The sequence below is a fragment of the Urocitellus parryii genome, chromosome 9, assembly GCF_045843805.1.
Source record: "Urocitellus parryii isolate mUroPar1 chromosome 9, mUroPar1.hap1, whole genome shotgun sequence".
Lineage (NCBI taxonomy): Eukaryota > Metazoa > Chordata > Mammalia > Rodentia > Sciuridae > Urocitellus > Urocitellus parryii.
The window spans coordinates 35,076,698-35,096,844 of NC_135539.1; the positions used below are offsets into that span (position 1 = coordinate 35,076,698).

At 41.4% G+C, this 20,147-nt stretch overlaps 1 protein-coding gene across 1 annotated transcript in view; it reads left to right on the forward strand.

The window, feature by feature from the left end:
• Nucleotides 1–20,147, forward strand: part of Sdk1 (sidekick cell adhesion molecule 1) — a 903,256-nt gene that overhangs the window by 729,368 nt on the left and 153,741 nt on the right. The window contains exons 18-19 of the mRNA XM_077802503.1: nt 14,106–14,221; nt 16,203–16,395. Coding sequence (XP_077658629.1) covers nt 14,106–14,221; nt 16,203–16,395 — 309 coding nt within the window. The remainder of the gene's footprint in view (nt 1–14,105; nt 14,222–16,202; nt 16,396–20,147) is intronic.

Genomic DNA, 20,147 nt, shown 5'->3' on the forward strand with positions numbered 1-20,147 from the left:
ACTTCTGGATGCCTGGTAAACAAAGAACTGGAAAAAACAAGTTCAGAAAGGGACCTATAGAACTTTTAAAGTATTTTCTTACAAAGGCCATAAAAAAGATACTCAAGTTTATTTGTCAAAGATTTGTTATCCTAATAATGTGTTGGAAATGTTTAATGCAGTGAGCACATTTAGGTGTATCAAAACTGCAAGAACCATAACAGCACAAGAACTCAGCTGTAGCCTATAATGATGTGAAATTAACGATAACAGCCGGCACACAGATTGTAATATATACATCCACCCAGTAATGCGTAGCCGGTAATTCTTCTATGTAATGAGCTCACCTCTCCGATTTGAAAGGCATATATGCTTAATTCTGTGAGGTTACCTGGAGAAATAGATGCCCATGAATCCCCATTAAGTCCTGGATAGGCACTTCAGACCCTAGTATTGTAAATCGTATACTTTGGGGGCAATGAAAACAGGGTGTGCAGTTGTGCCCTTTTCCACAGTGTCGCCATATTGCTGCGAAGCAGCTGCCTGGCCCTCAGCTCCCTGCCCAGCCCCCTCGTGGCAGAGCAGCTGTGCTGGGCTCTCGCCAGGGAGTGGGAGACGTGGGGAGACTCGTTTCTAGGCACAGGTGGCCCCAAAGCCAGCTAGGAGACTACAGCCTGCCTTCCGAAGCATCCCTGCCTAAGCACCTCCCACAGGGACCCAGCTCTTTGAAAGAGCCTGGACTCTGACCCTTTCCTCCAATGGAAATGCTACCAAGGGGACTGATCCTCCCGGAATGGTCACATGCAAGGCCACCCACCCCCCAGGAAAACTGACTTTGCATTTGAGGGTAATGAAAGATGAAATTTTATTGTGTTAATGAGATTTCACAGTTTATCTGAAACAGATAAGATAATGTTATCATAATCAATACAACTGGGCACATTAGAATATAAAAACCAGTGGACAATACACTGTAATTTCACTCTGTGCTAAATTTAGCTCACTTCCCAGCATTGCCAGTGGGCTGCTTGCCATCCTCAGGTTGGGTTTGCATCCATCTGATAGGGGACAATAAGTAGGACAGAGGTCCATCAGTCCTACTGCAGAGGCCCGAATGCCCACATCCACCTGTCTCACGAGGCCCCACAAACTTCTCTGCCAGCCTTTCATGATGTCACTTTTATTAATTTTATTTGGCATGTGAATCTTCAAAACCATATGCAGTTCCATGGTCAGCAGAGGCTTCTTTGGATTAATTATCATTTAAACCATTGCTGTCATTGAAGTAGGTTGGGGAAAAGAGGAAGTGTAATGATTGACTAGAATTCACTCAGTGGTGGGGAAGGGTTGTCCCAAATAAGCTTTATGTTGTCTTCATATATTGCCTGATTTAAATGAAATGTAAAAAATAAAAATGACAGGCTAGGGGTGTAGTTCAGTGGTAGAACACTTGCCTAGCACGTGTGAGGCCCTGGGTTCTAACCCCAGTATTAGGGGATGGGGAGGAAAAACAAAGAGAAAGGAAGAAAACAACCTGTGTCTCTTCATCTGTGGGGAACGGGCCTGCCTGGCACAGTCACAAGTCTATGGGTAAGCCATCTATTCAGCCTCAGAATCAGAAATCAAAAGCAAATTGTTTTGTTGGATTGATGATCAAAATCAACACATTGCAATGTAAGAGAACTAAGCCAAAATACCATATTTAGATACAAACCATTGTCACCAGAAAGGGGTCTGAAGAGACCTCACTGAGATGGGAGAAGGGGACCTCCACCCAGCCCTGGCTGATTCTTAACTTATGTCACAGAAAAGAATTTCAGGACACATCACAAGAGGCACAAATATTTATTTAGAAAAGCAAGTAATAGAGCAGGATACACGCTCACAGGGATAAGGGATGCTCGAGGGTGAGACTCACTTTTGGGGTCACAGGCTCTTCTTTTTAAAGGAAGCTCTGTAAACAGTGGACATGAGATGTTCTTGGGGGGCAGTATCAGCCTGCTGATCTCAGCTCTCTTAATAGTGAAACCAAGGACCATCATAGTGGTCTGTTTCTTTTAGAATCTCTAGGTTGATGTCATCAAGGCAACAGATAGCGTTTGGAAGATACTCATAAGTTTCTAACAATATTTTCCTTTGCTTTATTCAGTCTAAAGAAAATATGTTGTGTAGGCTAGCAATGAATGTGGGCATTAATCATCTGGACTCACAATACTCTAACATTCAAGGGCTCTTTTTATGAATTCAGGCCTGGAGGAAGACAGGAGTGGGGAGTAAAGGGGGGGCTTGTGAAGCTTCTCAGATTTAAAGGTATAATTTCTTTTCCCTTCCCTGTTAGGTTCCTTTCTGCCTATCCTTATCTCTTCCATCCTACCTCACAACCAACACTGTGACATAGGACCTGGGGACCCGACCTTCCCAATCACCTTGAAAACACTTGGGGCTTTGAGACTGAAGGAGACCTTGACCATGACCTTAAGCTCTCTTAACAAATGACAGCAGTTCATAATGTCATACCATGCAACATGTGCTGGAGAGAAGCCACTCCAGGTGCCTGACCATAAGGGATAGTGAGAGAGTCCCTGCTCCTCAGAAAACAGCCAGAACCAGCACAGGCACCGCTCAGTAGTCCTGTGCATGAGACGTGGAGGGAAGAAGGAGGGTGTTTATTGGGCCTGTAGTAGTAAAGCCATGCTGGGTATTTTTGTGATTTGCAAATAGTTTGTCAGATTATGTGTGCATACAAGGAATGGCTTACCCAGGAAACAGAGTGGGAAACAATGGGCAGAAGTTGCAGAAGGAAAGGTTTTAGTTCCATGTGCCGAAAATCCCCTTTGCAATGTCAACTGAAGGCCTACAAAAGCCAATCCACCAGCTGGGGCTGAATGGCCACCTGCTGGGCTGCTGAGGGCTCCTGCCCACACAGGAATCCTGACCTGAGGCCCCACAGCTCCCGCTCCAGGCTGCACACATCCCAGGAGGCTGTTTGTGCCCCCTTGGCTCTGGGAAGTTCCAGAGGTGGCATTCTTCACCCAGACTCTGCGTATTACAGTTTCACAGACCAACCTTGAGGGGAGTGCATGTATTCAACTTTGCAGATACGCTCAGCACGTGTGCAGGTTGCATTTCCCTGCTTACTGCATCTTTATCTGGTGCTTCTACTTAAAGATTTGGCTCAGGAACTAGCTCCTCCATAAGATCCTCTTTTAAGGAAACAAGCTGACCTTTGCTGTAGTGGTTTTTATATAGAATTAAAAGGGTCTGCTCCCCCCACTAGAATCTGAGCCCCATGAAGGCAAGACCCTCATACCTAGATTCATTGCAGAAGCACAAAGAAAGGACCTGACTAGCCAGTAGGATGTGTGTGTACACACATATCCAAGCACACATGTTCATGTACACGTATGCACATACACACCCACACACACATACAAGCATGTATGCAGACCTTTCTAATTATCAAAACACACAGCATAAAGGAAAAAACAGAACATAGCATCTCATGAAATACACACACTTATGCTTACATATATCCATGATCATATATAGTTATAGAATATGTATTTGTAACATTATTTATGTAGATACTATGATAGAACTGAAGCCCAATGTATTGATTGTGTCAATAAATATAATAGACTTAATTTACCTATAAAAACACAAATATTCTATATTGGCTAACGAAGCAAAATCCAACAATTGGCTGTAAATAAGAGATACCTATAGCAAGACAGAGGTCTGGGGGTCTAAAAAGGGAAAAGATGAACAAAGAGACACAGGCAAATAAAACAAAAAGAAAGCAAGTGTCGCCTGTCACAGTGGCACACACTGTAATCCCAGCAGCTTGGGAGTCTGAGGCAGGAGTTCCGTGAGTTCAAAGCCAGCCTCAGCAAAAGCAAGGCACTAAGCAACTCAGTGAGACCTTGTCTCTAAATAAAATACAAAATAGGTCTGGGGTGTGACTCAGTGATCAAGTGCCCCTAAGTTTAATTCCTGATACAACAAAAAAAAAAAAGACAGAGTCATAATCTTGATATTTGACCAGTAGAACCTGCATCAAGAAACATTAAAGACAAGGAGAGAATTTTTCAATGCTAAAAGCCACAATTTGCAGTGAAGACATAACAACCATAACTTGTGCACCCAGGAACATGGCAGCAACTTCTATAAAGAAGAGCCTATAGGAGATGCAAAGAGAGAGACACTTATTCAAGGAATTTAGCATGCTTCTTCCAGTTGAAGATAGATGTGCACAAAAAGCAAACTTACTAACTAAAAAACCAAGCAACACAAAATATACAGGAGCAGTCACAGCTACATATGCAACTCTGACCCTTGGTAACAGAGAACACCCTTTACAAATGGATGCCATCATAGGCCACAAACAATTCCAAAGAATGCACCAAAAAAAGAAAGTCATAGACTAGTTTATGAGCATTGGTGGAAATATGCTAGAAATTATCAAATAAAATTCAACAACATATTAAAAAATAGTAGATCATATGCAAGTGGGGTTTATTCTAAGAATATAGTTTTGACATTTGCCAATATTCAACTCTCCTCTGTAGTAAAAACATATAAATAGAAATTTACTCAGAATGGTAAACCATGTGTGTACCTTGAACCACAATCTGTGTTCTCAGTTTATCTAATCAGAAGCATACAGACATTCCTACAGAAGGAAGAGCCACAGGCCCTACTGCCTCCTCTACTTGTTATTGTTAAATGCAAGAGTTAGTCAAAGCAATAGATAAGAGAAATCAGGTATGGGCAGGAGGCCTGAACAGGAATTAATCAAACTATATTTGCAGATAATAAGATTTGGTATCTAGAATGCCTTGAATGAACTAGCAACTTATAAAATCAGCATATAAAAAAACCTGACTTCATACTCACAAACAAAGCTCAGCCAGAAGTTATCATTGAAGAGAAGATCCCATTTACAGTAGCAGAATTACCTTAGAACAGAGGCTTGGGAATTAGTAAGAACTGGCCAACACATATGAGGAAAATTGCAAACATTCCAGAAGGTCACAAAAGTTATAAACAGATGAAAACACATTCATGTCCTTGCATAGGAAACTCAATGTCACAGTGAGGTTGGTATCCTCTACATTAATTTAGAATTATCACATGGTTCCAGTAAAAATATTAGTAGATTTTTTTTCTGGAGTTAGAAGTTAATTTAAAGTTCATTCATTAAAAGAAAGAGAGAGAGAGAGAGAGAGAGAGAGCAAGAATAGTCAGAAAAATCCTGAAAGAGAAAAGCAGTGAAGCTTGAGTCCTTTAGGTAGTGAAACATATTATAAAGCTCTAGAAATAAAACAGCATCATGTTGGTGCATGAATAGATGCATGAAGCAGAACAGAAAGTACAGAAATGGACTTCATTACATATGGAAATTTAGTATGTAATAAAGGCAGTGTCTTTTTAAATTTTTTAAATTTGTTCTACTTAGTTGTATGTGACAGCAGAGTGCATTTCAATTCATCGTACACAAATGGAGCGCAACATTTCAATTCTCTGGTTGTACATGGTATAGAGACCCACCATTCATGCAATCATAGATCCACCTAGGGTAATGATGTCCATCTCATTCCACCATCTTTCATACACTCATAACTCTTCCTCACTCTCCCCTTTGCCCAATCCAAAGATCCTCCATTCTTCCCATGCCCCGCCCCCATCATAGATCAGAAAAAAACAAAGTCAGAGAAAACATTTGGCCTTCAGTTTTTTTGGGATTGGTTTACTTCACTTATCATAATATTCTCCAACTCCATCCATTTACCTGCAAACACCACATTATTCTCTTTTAATGCTGAGTAATATTCTGTTGTGTATATATACCACAGTTTCTTTATCCATTCATCTATTGATGGGTATCTAGGTTGGTTCTACAGTTTACCTATTGTAAATTCAGCTGCTATAAACATTGGTGTGCCTGTGTCACTATAGAAGGCAGAATCTTGAATTCTAAATTTAGTATTTTTGATTAGAATTATTGGAATAAATTGATACCTATATAAAATAAAAGTGGATACATTCCCTGTTTCATATGTAAGGATCCATTCCAAGTGCATCAGAGATATATATATCAAAAAGATGAAATATGAAAGTACTAGAAGAAAACTTTAGTGAGTTCCCCTGAAACATGGAAGCAGGGAAAATGTTCCTAACTATGCCTCAATATTTAGAAGAAATAAATTAAAAAATAGATAAATTTGACTATGTACAAGTTTTAAAAACAAAGGGAAAAAAGACAAATAATTGCAGCTTCTAGCCCCCCCCCCAAAATGGTTATTATCTATGTAGGAAGGGCTTCTAGAATGCAGAAGCAAAAGACTACCTTAGAATAAATAACATTTTAGAGGAAAACATCTGTAAGTTTCAGACATGAACACCAACAGAAAGGTATAAATACCATAGCAGAATTCAACCTGAAAAGCCTGGGATTCACAGAGATGGTCCCTTATATAAATAGTGATGTGCAGATCCAAATTGCTCATTAAATGATGTTAACAGAGTAGAAAATCAAATAAAATCCAAGATTGTGGTCCCTCCTGGTTTTTGCTTTGTGAAAATATGAAGTCAGGATACCATATTGACAGAAGAACTGATTTTGAGGGATTCAACCTCGCTGTATACCCAGTAAAGATTCTCACATCAGTGTCCATCAACCTGCAATGCAAACTGATGTGATTTAATAGTCTTCTAGACTAGAATTTATCTCTGGGTCCACCTACATGTCATCCATGCATCTTCTAACACCGTTATTTAAAACAGCACCTTTCCTATTTCCTGCGCTTCATTGGTCCCAAATATGGAGCTGACAGTCTCCATGCGGCAACATGAGTGATTCTGCAATTGCAGGAAAAATTTCAGCTTCCTTTACTAAAGGCAGGACATTGGAACTAGCTTCTTGTACCTGATCAGATACAGTTTGTAACCAAGCTCACTCATGGGTACTTACTCAGGCTTTCAGACGATCTTATCAGTCCCAACTTTTTTCTGTCTAAAAGCTGTGTTTTAGAGGAAAGTGTGGTACAATTTGACTGGAATCCTTGCTTCATCGGATTCCTTTTTCATTAAGTACAACACTGAGGCTGAAGAAGGGAGGATTCTTGGAAGAAGCAAATCTGAATTGGGGAGCATCCTCCTGATGTTCTCAGAAGAGAAAGTGTTTTCACTCCCTTTAATAGAAAAGTTGTTCACTCACTGTGGTGGGGAAATGTGGCTCTATAAACATACAATAGTGTAGGTAATATTGACATAAATATTGTTCATAATATCAGCCGGTATATTTAAAGTATACAAAGTGGACTGTACACTCTCACAGCTTGAGGAAACCAACTTCTGAGAAATTTGTGTTGTACACACCAAGATCATTCAACATAAATCAGGTTGGAAAATTTAAAAACCAAAGCATGCAGTAAGAAAAATAGGCAATACCGTTATATTCCTTTTTATTTGATAAGAGAATTAAAATTCTGAAAAATTAGTCAGTATGAAATGATGTCATTTCTAATACAAAATGTTTTGCAAATTCCATTTTTGATTTAATTGTAGAATTTAATTTAAAAATTTTTAAAATTTCTTCCAAGAGCAAGTGATTCATTTTGAATTTTCATCAAGAATAAGATCCTCCAGCTGGGGTTGTGGCTAAGCAGTAGAGTGCTTGCCTAGCATGTGCGAGGTACTGGGTTCAATCCTCAGCACCACATAAAAATAAATAAATAAAATAAAGGTATTGTGTCCAACTACAACTAAAAAGATATTAAAAAAAAAAAAAGAACAAGATCCTCCTGTATTTACATCCTTTACAAGCCAGGCCGTATATGGGCTTTCCCAGAATGTCACAGAGCTGGAATCACACCCTTTTCAGATTGGCTCCTTTGACCTGGTAACATGCAATGTGTAAGTATGGTTTTCAAACATGATTTCAACAGTGGTAGAGTTTTGGATGTCAGTCAACAATGATTTACCCTTATGCAAACTCAGTATCTCTTGGTCTTATGACCCTTATGGCATGGTGCCAGGGCCATTCTGCACTGTCCTGCCTCCTACTCACCCACTCCAAGAAGCGGAAGAAGCAGTAGCTCTTTAGTCCTGGCTGTGCACATCCCGGTTCGTTTTGCCTTTTTTTACCTGTGGTTATCCTTGGGCCCCAGGAGTCAGCACTTGTGCTGCATAATGGAGCTGCTCAACTGTGGCCTTGTGGATTTGAGACTGTGTCGAGTGGGTTTGGACTATGTTGAATTTAAGACTGAGCACCCACCCAGGTCTGTTGGGGAAATCAGCTAGTGAAAGTGGATATTTTTCTGTTTTCTTAGCAGTGAAAATCAGAAAAAAAAAAATAAAAATAACACCTGCCACTTTACCAAGCTGCTTCAAGGTCCAGCCCTCAGGGGTTTGGCAAGAACCAAACTTCAAACGCTAATTATCTAGGGAGAAAATGCCCCTGAGGTCTGATTCTGAGCAGCAGGAAGTCGCAGCTTCCAGCTGAGCACTTGGGAGAAGGCAATGCTAAAAGCCAGCTCTGGGAGCTCTTGGGAGAAGGCAATGCTAAAACCCTTTCTCCTCCTCCCAGGAGCCCTGGCTGGGCCTGCAACCCTGTCTTTCCCCCTGTAGGGATAGGGTGATGTAACCTCAATAATTAAGACCTTTCCTGCCATAACTGCTCTTTTATTTGAAACATTGTCAGGAAGAATTTACTGGCTGTAGCTCTTTTTCTTGCTTAAGGGAATTTTCAATTTCAGTGTCCACAAATTTCTGAGTCACTTCTAATGACAATAATTAGGACAAAGAGAAGCCAAGGATCTAGGAATAGAAGAGGGCTGAGAAGAATGGGTGATTTTCTGAATAAAGCCCAGGGTGGTAGAGAAAGAGAAACCTGAGTCTTCCTCTGATTTGGGGATGGAGGGTGTGTGCCAGAGGGTTAAACCCTAGGGCTCTGGCTTGGGCCGAGGAGGCCCAGGTGCAATGACAGTTAGGCTCGGAAATCCCTTGCAAAGAGCAGGGAGCAGAAGTGCTTTGGGGGTGGATTTTACTGGATGTTAATTATACCACCATAAATCTCACTTTCTCTGAGACCCCAGGGGTCTCAGACTTGAATGAAGCACTGACTTGGAGGAAGGACAGGGCCAGGAAAGAACTCATCTCTCAACAGGACTCCTACACCACAGAGAAGAGAAACAAAGGTACAGCCGTCCTCTTGAAACTTGGAAAGTTATTTCCGATTTAGATTAGGCTACATATCCTTTTTCCTAGCGTATGATCCATGTCTTATTTTAGAGAATTTAATGACATTTGATGAAAAAGTATAATAAACTCACAAGCAGTAATTGGGACAGATGCTATTCTGAAGGTGCAACACGAAGGACAAAAGGAATTCCTCTTTAGTCCCAAAAAGCATGGATTCTACAGAAAAAGGCAAAACATGTTTTGGTGTTTTCCAGGAGCTTCTGATGTTTTCCCCTTTGTTATTTTTTCTTCTTCCTCCTCTTTCCTTTTTTCTCTTTTTTTCTTTCTGCCAGAGAATATTGCCCTGGCTTTCTCTTGCTGCATACCAGATGACCTTGAAACATAGCAGTCAAGGGCAACAACCATTATGTTGTGGGTCACGATGTTGTGGTCAGGGTCTTAAGCAGGGTTTGGGTGGTAGCTCTTCTCCCCATGGAGTGTCACTCATTCATCTGCGGAGGGAGGTGGAAGGGGGCTTCCACACCATGTTGATGGTGACAGGGAGGCTCCCCGGGGAGTCTCTGTTGCAGCACCTGCACGTGGCTTCTCCAGCACAGTGGTCTCAGTGTACTTGAACTTTCTACATGGCTGGTAAGACCCCAGGAAGGATGTCCAATAAAAGTGCTGCTTGTTGGAAAGACTTTTTTCCTTGTGCTCGTATTGAAAACCCATTGATTCATGTGTGAGTAATTGCTAGACCCTCTTTTCTGTGTCATTGATGAGTGTGCCCGTCCTCTCCAGTAACACCACTTTCTGCTCCCAGAAAGGGAAACGTGCTACTTCATCAAGGCCTAGATCATATCCTGTTGGTCAAAGGAGTCAGAGAACGCACATTCAAGGGGCCCTAGCATAGAGACCACCAAATTCAGCATGTCTAAAGTGAAATTTATGGTGGTATATTTAACATCTTGTAAAATCCACCCTTTCTGGGCCACAGTACCTTACGTTCCACAGCCATTTTCAGTCCACAGTTGCTTCCATGGTTGAGAGAGAGAATATTTCCATCCCCTGGCCTCCCTGGCACTACCCCTTGTGCTCAACCCTCTACCCCTACACCCAGGCCCTGGCAACCACTGATTCTTTCTCTCCCTGCGATTTTGTCTTTTATAGAGTATAAAGTGAATGGAGTGACCCCACATGTAGTCTTTGGAATCTGGCTCCTTCCCTGTAATCTAGTCGCCAGCTTGCTGCTGTGTGAGTAGTTTGCTCCCTTTGTTGCTGACCAGTGTCCCTCCAGGGAGGTAGCACAGTTTGTTTACCCATCCACCAGTTGGCCAACAGTTGGGCTCTTTGCAATTTGAGGGGATTATTAAGGCTGCTATAAACATTGCAAACAGATTTTATGTGAACTTGAGTGTTCACTTTTGCACAGATGCCTAGGAGCAGGATGGCTGGGTTTTGTGGCTACTACACGTTTAGCTTTCTAAGAAACTGCAACCTGTTCTGCCTGGCTGTACCACTTTATTCTCAGCTAAATGTCTGAGTGTGTCATTTGCCTCATATCTTCACTAGCATTTAGATGTTATTGTTCTTTGTTCTATTTTAGCCCTTTCATCAGTTAAAGGTGGTGTCACATCCTGGTTCTAATTTCCCTGTGGCCACCAATGCTGAGCGTCTTTTCACCTGCTTATTTTCCATCATTTTTCTTTGATGAGGTAATTATTTGATTCCTTTATCCACATTTTGAGTTTTTGGTTTTCTTGTCAATGGATTTTGAAAGTTCCTGATGTATTTTGAGTAAGTCTTTTATTAGATATTGGATGACACTGCAGACACTGCCTCCCAGTCCCTGGCCGTCTTTTCATTTTCTTAGCAGATGTTTATCATAGAAAAGAAGTTTTCTATTTTGATGAAATCAAACTTATCTTTTCTCTGTGGATTGTGTCCTTGGTGCTGTACCTGAGAAATTTTGCCTTACCCAATGTCACAACTGTTTTTTTCCTGGAAGTTTTATAATTATAGGCTTGTTCTTACCCTTGTGATCCATTTGAGTTAGTTTTTATTGATGGTGTGAGGTATAGATTTAGATTTTTCTTTCTCTTTTTTTCTTTTTCTTTTTTTCTTTCTTTTTTTTGCATACTGATATCTAATTTCTTCATCATCATTTGTTGGAAAGATTATCTTTGTGATTGTTTGAAAACCAGTTGATACATGTGTGAGTAATTTTTGGATTCTGTTCTAGGTCATTAATCAATTTTCCAGTATCACTCTGTTTTAATTAGTAGATTCACAGTTAGTCTTTAAGTATTAAAGTTTGTCCATTTTTTTTTCCAAAATTGTTTTGGCTATTCTAATTACTTTGCTTTTCTATATAAATTTTAAAATCATCTTTTCAATTTCTAAGAAGTATCCAGCTGTGACTTTGGGATTAGTTCCCTGTGGAGATCAGATGGTCCCCTCTCCTCTATTGTCTTCCATCCTGTTGATATGCTGTGACTGCATTACCTAGGTCCTTGCTTTCTTTGATCAGGTTTCCTAGTTTTCACAGTATAAACCTTGTATGGTGTTTGTGTCTATTTTATCTTTTTATTTCTACCTTAAGCAGCACTGATTTTTTAAAAATTTCTGTCTCCAGTTGTATTTTGCCTGTGTTTGGAGATATAATTGATTTCTGTATTTTGATCTTGTGTCCTGTGAACGTTCTAACCTCACTTAGTTCTAGAAGCTTTAATTGTGTTCACTCTTGGGAATTTTCCACATAGACAATCATATGCTCTGTGAATAAAGAGCGGCTTCCCCGGCTTTTATATCAGTGTGCCTTTCACTTCTTCGTGCATTACTGTGCTGGTTTGGTTTCCAGAATAGGAATGGAGAGAAAGGTGTCTTTTTTCTCAACCTTGATCTTAGAGTCAGCTCTCAGCCTCTCATCTTAAATGAGACATCAGTTGTAGGTGCTTTGTAGATACACTTTATCAAGTTTATGAACTTCCTTTAAATTTCTCCTTTGCTGAGAGGTGGATTTTTTAAAAAAACATCCTCACTGGATGTTATAATTTATTAAATGTTCTTCTAAACCTGTTAAGATGACAGCGTTTGTTCTTTATTTTATCAATATGGCATTTTGCTTTGATTAATACTCAAATGCTGGACCAGCCTTGCAGTTATAAGATAAATCCCACTTGATCAGGCTATATTATGATTTTTATACACTGCTGAATTTTATTTTCTAACATTTTGTTGAGGAGTTTTTGAACTTGTGTTCTGGAGGGATATTAGTCTATAATTTTCTTTTTTTAATGTTCTTTTTTTCTGATTTTGCTATCAGGGTAATGCTTGAGAACTAATTAAATTATTCCTCAAATGTTTGGTGAAATTCTCCAGGGAAACACTGAGAATTTGCATCTTTGTTTCTGTGTATGTAAAGCATCCTAGTGTGTTTCTGTGGCTCCCAAGGACTCTATACTGTCAAGAAGCCCACTCCAGCCTACAGCAGTAGTCTGTAGAGGACGCCAGCTTGTTTTCCTCACCCAACTGCACAGTGGTCATTGGGGGGCGGGAGGCAGACTCCTTGGGGAGCCCCATATTTTCTTGTAATTTGAACTACATTCCAGGCATAGCTGTCCTTGTGCCATTTTTAATCCACAGTTTCACATGGGTGCTAAGAGGGAGGTCAGACAGTTTCCTTGGTGACTTGTGAAGGGAAGGATGAGGGGATGATATGGCCAAGGTCAGCAGCAGGTGGAAAGACAGCACGACTTGGTGATGCTCATGTTTCCCATCTCTGCCTGATGATGTGAGAGCCATGGGAAGTGCAGTGATTTTTAACAGGGGCAGGAGACCCTGGCATTGTCTCCTGGAAGACAAAGGATCCTTTGGTCTTCTGTGCCTCACTTTTGGAACACAGACCTGAAGAGCCAGGACCATCCTGCTGTCCTGCAGAAGGTCTGATGGTCCAGCCAGTGGCTGCTCTCTGCAGGCCACAGGGGTTGCCCTCCTGGGAAAGCCAGCCCTGTCGCACCACTGCCCTTTCCACAAAGCTTTCAATCCCCCATTCCCCACCATACGCATGGCCAGCCACTGTGCAGGGTGTGTTAGTCAACCCCAAGGGGACCGGCCACGTCCTCGCTCCTATTGCCCTGTGCCCTGCCTGGCTCCACTCGCTACTTCTCACCTCACAGGCGCCTTCCTAATGCCATGCTGGTCTCACTGTTCCCCAGCAAGAGTGCCATTCTCTAGGTCTGCCCCCTCCAGCTTGAGCCTTTTTTTCAGTCTAGACCAAATGAAGCTTCCATCCCTTCCAGAGTGGAGGCACGTTTCTCCCCACTCGCCATTCCAGGAGTACTAGGCCAGGACACACGCCCTCAAAGGTGCATCAGTGGAGTCTGTAGCTGTTCAATGAAAGAAAGAAACCGTGGGAAAGCCCAAAGTAGTTGTTGAGATTGACCCAGGGAAGTTTTGCTTCCAAATGTATCAACTACCAAACCGTACAGGAAGCGGCAGCATTTTTGTTTTGCTTGTTTGCTTTTTATATAGAAAGAATAATTGAGCTTGAACACAGAGGTAGGTAATGGTGGGGGGTTTCTAGATGACACCTTGCCTCCGTCTCAACTATCGGGCAACTGAAAAAAGGAATTAGAGAAAGGCTCAGCTTGCTGTCCATCTTGAATCTGTGGGAAAGGCTCTCATGTGGAATGAGAAGATGATCTGGTCCAGTTTTCTGCCTATGCCTTAAGGAATTCCCCAAGAGAAAATGAGAAATAGCCCAATTCCCCCTCTTTGTGATGCCACTCTCAGCTTCCAGAAACATCCATCACACTTCCCGGTCTCCGTCCTGTAATTGCCTGTGAGTCGTGAGTGGCGGCTAAGGGTGTCTTTTTCATCTCTCCTCTCCACTGTGCCTCCTGCCATTTGTTTTGCTGTCTCCAATGACCGCCTTGGAACAGTGCCGACCGCGCCCCCACAGAACGTGCAGGCGGAAGCGGTGAACTCCACCACTGTGCAGTTCCTGTGGAACCCGCCCCCACAGCAGTTTATCAACGGCATCAACCAGGGATACAAGGTACCGGGCCTCAGTCTGGAGCCTCTGGGTGGCTCTCGTGGTCTGTGATGATCAGGGAAAACCCCGTGCATGAAATACAGAGCATCTTGACCTTGGTAGGGTCACCATTTATCCAAGGTCTTATCATCAGCTCTCCTGGCTCAGAACTCAAATGATCAGTCAGCAAGGAGATGGCCTCATACATAAAAGAGCAGAGTCTTAGGAGAAAGGCATTCATTTTCAATGGCTTTGGGAGATGTGTCAGGGTTGATTGGAGTCAGCATGTGTCCCTGCCACTCTTCCTGGAAGGGAGGCTGCTGGCAAATGCACACTCAGAGCAGAGCATGCTGTGCAAGAGCCACAGGCTCCTCCTGGATAAGGAGGCTTCTTCCTCCTGCTCCCTGCTTCAGGGACTTCTGCTTAAAGAAGTGAGACAGGATACTTGACCAAACTGAATTAGAGACACAGATAAGTTCCCACCATCCAACTTCTGTTGTCCTTAGTTACCGGAATCTATTACCTTCATAGATTGGCTCAAATGCAATTTCCAAAAGTATGACTCAAACCAGGCACAATGGCACACACCTGTAATCCCAGTGACTAGGGAGGCTGAGACAGGAGGATTGAAAATTTGAGGCCAGCCTCAGCAACTTAGTGAGGCCCTGTCTCCGAATAAAAAAGGCTGGGAATACAGCTTAGTGCTCTGGGTTCAATCCCCAGTAACAACAAATCAGAACCAAAACAAACAACCCAAGAGCAGGGTTCATCTTCCTCTTGAGTCACCTTTTCCTGGTTGGATTTGAGAGCCTGCCTGCCTTTCACATACCCCATATAATCTTCTATCCTGGCAGACTCAGGAGTCAAGAAGGGGCTCTGTCCTCTGTGCTTGAATCTGTGGTCATTTCAATTTCAGAGGAGGTCACTCCCCAGGTACGCATTGTTGTATTTTTCCCCATATTTCAGTTCAGCTAACTAAAATACTTGTCTGCGAGGAGGGTAGAAACCTCCGTGGCTAGAAGTTTGCCCTGTGTTTCCCTTTTCCTCAGAAGTATCTAAAGTCAGAAGCTTTTTTGAAAGAAAATCATACGGCTCAACCCAGATGCTTCAGCCCCCCTGCCTCTCCTGCCAGGTCTGATCGCAAGACTACAGCGCTCATTTGACGGCTCAGTTGTCAGTTTGATCTGCTTGGAAGCGCTGTGTGTCCTGCAGCACGCCAGCTCTCAGAACTAATTAGTCCTAGAGATGTTTAGTGTCAAAGGAATTAAAACTCACACATACATAATGTTGCCACAGCATGAAGCTGCTTTCTATGGAATGTGTGCATTTACTCCATTGCTTTAAAATTTTAACCAGGGTCTGGGAGTAGAGCTCAGTGGAAGAGCATCTATTTGGCACGAGAAGGCCCTTCGTTCAGTCCCCAAAACACAAAGTAAAAAATAAAATAAAACAATTTTGACCAATCTCCTCAAATCTCTTTCAGGAAACCAGTGTGATATCAATTATAAATAATTAAAATTGTTTCTATTAAACTTCTTGAATCATAGTAGACACCTATCTGGAGAGATATATGTGTTTATCTCCTTAGATGGATTCAGTTGAATTTAAAAATGATGTCATTTTATTCCTTACTTTGAATTTTAAAATGATGTCATTTTATTCCTTACTTTGAATTTAAAGATGATGTCATTTTATTTCTTACTTGTTGGTTTTAAAAAAATCGACATGTTCTTTCAGTGAAGATTTGAGGGAACATCCATTATTCCACGAGTTAGTTATTTTACTTATATATGTGTATGAAATATGTGCGTGTATATATACATTTGTAGGCAATAATTTTGAGGTCTTTGAAATTCATTCTTTTTGAAATGAGGTTATAATGTGTAAGATTTATGGGCTTATTTAATTGTGACTGAGCTTATCCTACCAATTGCAAAATAAAATTCTGGTAGTCTTGAGTGAGGGAATTCAATTAAGAGGACTTCTTTTAACCCATTCACTCCAGCTTCTCGCATGGCCAGCAGATGTCCCTGAGGCAGCCGCTGTGGTCACCATTGCCCCAGACTTCCATGGAATCCACCATGGATACATAACAAACTTGAAGAAGTTCACTGCCTACTTCACGTCGGTCCTGTGTTTCACCACCCCGGGCGATGGGCCTCCAAGCACACCTCAGCTCGTGTGGACGCATGAGGACAGTGAGTATTCCTCTCCATGCGTCTCCCCAGGCCTGTCTCCCAGAGTCACTTGTCGACAGATGTGGCCGCTGTTTCCAGCACTGGGCCAGGGCAGAGACAGGCATGAGGAAGCCCCGTGTTCCCAGAGGGCCTGCAGGCTGCTCATCTGGGGAAGGTAAGTCGCTGACAGCTGACAGTGCTTCAGGGAAGGTGGTCCAAGGAATGAGGAAGGAGCTCAGGGACAGAGATGGGGGACTAGCCCTGTCCCGTTTCTACTCCTTAAGTCATGATGAGTTTGCTCATCACCCAGATTTCAATTTCTAGTCCACTCACCTCCTTCCTTGACTGCCATTCATGTTCCTCAGCCCATTCTACTTCTGACTCTGCCCTGGGGTGTTCACCCAGCTCTTTTGAGCTCCTTGACTTTGGCTTTGCATTATCTCCACTGTTGGATTCCATTCAGCTCCTCCTCTGCTCCCAAACCAACCCGTGGGATAGGAAAACACTGGCTGGTGAAGTTATCCTGAGATTATCATCACAGACAGAACAATACCTTGTGTCCAAGGAGACATGTTATAGTAATTTGCAACTGGAAGAACAAGAGAAAAGAAAAGCAAGCAAATGTCCCAAGTGGAGAGGATTGGAAAAAAATTATGAACTGATTATATAATAAATTTATAGTTATTAAAAAAACAAAAAGCAGTTGTGGCTCAGTGGTAGAGCACTTGCCTACCATGTGTGAGGCACTGAGTTCAATCCTCAGCAACACAGAAAAATAAATAAAATAAAAGTATTGTGTCCATGTACAACTAAAAAAATAAATAAATATATATTTTTTAAAAAACCCAAACCGTAAAGATCAAAATTTTTGAGGTAAAATGGTCATAGTATAATGTTAAGTGAAGAAAAAAAAATAGTCTATAAAACTATATGGGATCCAGATTTTTCCAAGGTACATTTGTACATAATTTTGAGTTACTGTCTGCATGTGGAATGACAATGGATATTTTGTTTTTACATTTCCTTTGAATTTTTCTGCATTTTTAAAATTTCTGCCATGATTTCTTTCATAAGGAGAGTTAACCTAGGGGAGGTGTGTTTTTCGGTCACCCAGGGCCACACTGCACCTCTCTCAGGTCTTGGCTAGTCTCTGGTGATGGCTCAGCTTCCTGTACTCACCTCTGCTCTGACTCTAGCAGGTGACACTGCAGACATCAAGGCTACCCAAGACCAGCTGCCTGTGCCCCATGGGACCCCACCCTTCTCCCACCCTGGTTCTTCCTCCCCCATCTCCCAGGATCATCGGCTCTTCTCTGCCCCGTCACTTCTCATGGCACCTCTTCAGCCCACACATGCTCAGGTCTCCCTCTTCCTGGACAGGCAACTCTGTGGCCTTGCTGCCCCATGGACTTTTCCAATTGGCTTCTTATTTTCTTTCCTTATAAACTATTGCTTTGACCTTCTGTCCTCTATGCCCTCCCAGACCTTGAGCAGTCTGGTTTCAGCCATCCACCATAGTGCAGCCACCTTGCCATTGACACAAGGTCTATATCAGGAAGATCAGAACATGAGTGTCTTGACCTTCTGAGACCATTGACTTCCCCCTAAAAAAAGATCTAAAGCAACTCTGCTGTTACCATCAATTGATCCTGGATGGTCTTACACTACATCTTTGATCTGCTTTCTGATTTGTGTTTAAATGAACTTTTATTGAGAGAGTTATATATTCCCATGAGGTTGTAAGAATCACTAATGAGATGGCCATGTACCTTTTGCCCAGTTTCTCCCATTGCTGATGTTTGCAAAACTATAATGTAGCATCACATCCAGGATTTTAATGTTGGTTGCATTCAATGGCTTGATTTAGATTTCTCCAGGTTTTTGGTTCTCATCTGTGTAAATGTGTATGTTTAGTTCTACACATTTTATCAAGTGTAGGTTTGTTTATCCACCACCACATTCAAGAACCTGAATGGTCCTGAAACCACAGAGATCCTTGAGGTTCCTCTTCAGTACCACACCACCTTCCTCCCTTTCCTCCTTTATAATCCATGTCTTCTGTTTCTTCTCTTGCCTTATTTGTAGTATCTAGAATTTCTAGTCTACCTTGAGTGGGGGTGATAAGAGCAGGCACTCTTGCCTATTCTCCATTTCCAAAGGAAAAGTCTCTCACTGTTATGCAGGGTAATTCCTGTAGATGTTCTTTGTCAAGTTGAGGCTGTTCCCCACTGTTACGTTCTCAATTTGTTGAGAGTTTTTGTCACAAATAGATATTTGATTTTTTACCACATGCTTTTACTGCATCAGTTGATATGATCATGCGATTTTTCTTCTTACCCTATTGATCTATTGGATTATACTGATTGATTCTACGGTGTTGAATCAGCCATGTGTACTTGGAATAAACCCCACCTGCTCACAGTGTATAATTCTTTTTATCTGCTGTTGGAGTCACTTGGCTGATATTTTGTGGAGGACTTTAACATCTAATTTCATGAGATATTGGTTTGTGGTTTTCTTTTGGGGGGACTGTCATTTGTCTGGTTTGGGTATTGGAAGTGTTCCCTTCTCTCTTGTCTCCTGGAAGAAATTGTGTCAAATTCATGTTGATACTTCTTCAAAAGTTTGGTAGAAATTTTCAGTGGAACCCTCTGGACCTGGAAATTTCTCTTTGGGGAGAAGTTTTCATAATAAATTCAATGTGCTTAATGGTTATAGGACAATTCAGGTTGTTTGTTTCATCTCAGTTGTGTTTTAATAGTTTGTGGTTTTCAAGGAATCATTCTTCTAAGAGTTTGGATCTCTGAATGTGAAATTGTTTGTAAAACTCCCTTATTATCTTTTCTTTTTAAAATTTTTTTAATAAGAAGTCTTTTTGAAAACCTTTTTTTATTTGTAGTTGGACACAACACCTTTATTTTGTTTTTATGTGGTGCTGAGGATTGGACCCACTGCCTCACATGTGTGAGGAGAGTGCTCTATTACTGAGCTACAACCCCAGCTTTCTTATTATCTTTTCAAAGGCTACAGAAACCATAGAAATGTTCTCTATTTCGTTCCTGATATTGGTTACCTGTGTCTTCTTTTTAAACTTTATCATTCTTCCTAGAGGCTCATCAGTTTTACTGATATTTTAAGAAAGAATAAGTTTCTTGTTTTGTTGATTTTCATATTGTTTCCTATTTTCAATGTCATTGATTTCTGCTATTTATTATTTCCTTCCCTCTGCTTACTTTGGATTTTTTTCTCCTTTTCTAATTTCTTGAGAATAGGCACTTGAGTTATTGATTTGAGGCCTTTCTTTATTTCCAGTGTAAACATTTTAGTGCTATACATTTTACTCGCAGTACAGCTTTAGCTGCACTATACATATTTCAATATGCATGCTTTCACTTCCACTCAGTTCTATGTATTTATTTCCTTCGAGACCCCCTGTTTGACTTATGGTTATTTGGAAATATGCTATTTAATACATGTTTGGAGATTTTCCTGTGGTCTTACTGCTGTTGATTTCCAGTCTGACTCCATTATGGCCAGAAAACACACATGATCTGATTTTAGTTCTTTTGAATTTGCCAAGACTTGGTGGCCCTTGGCAAAGTGTTCAATGAGTACTTTTAAAACATGTCTATTTTGCTGTGGCATCTGCTTTTCAGCCATAAATATTATGTACTCTCCATCAGAGAAAATAAGAAGTAAGGTCATCCTTTTAGAATTTTCTAATTGGCATTATTTTATAGGCAGGGAGCCTATTTAACCTATTTAGAAGGATG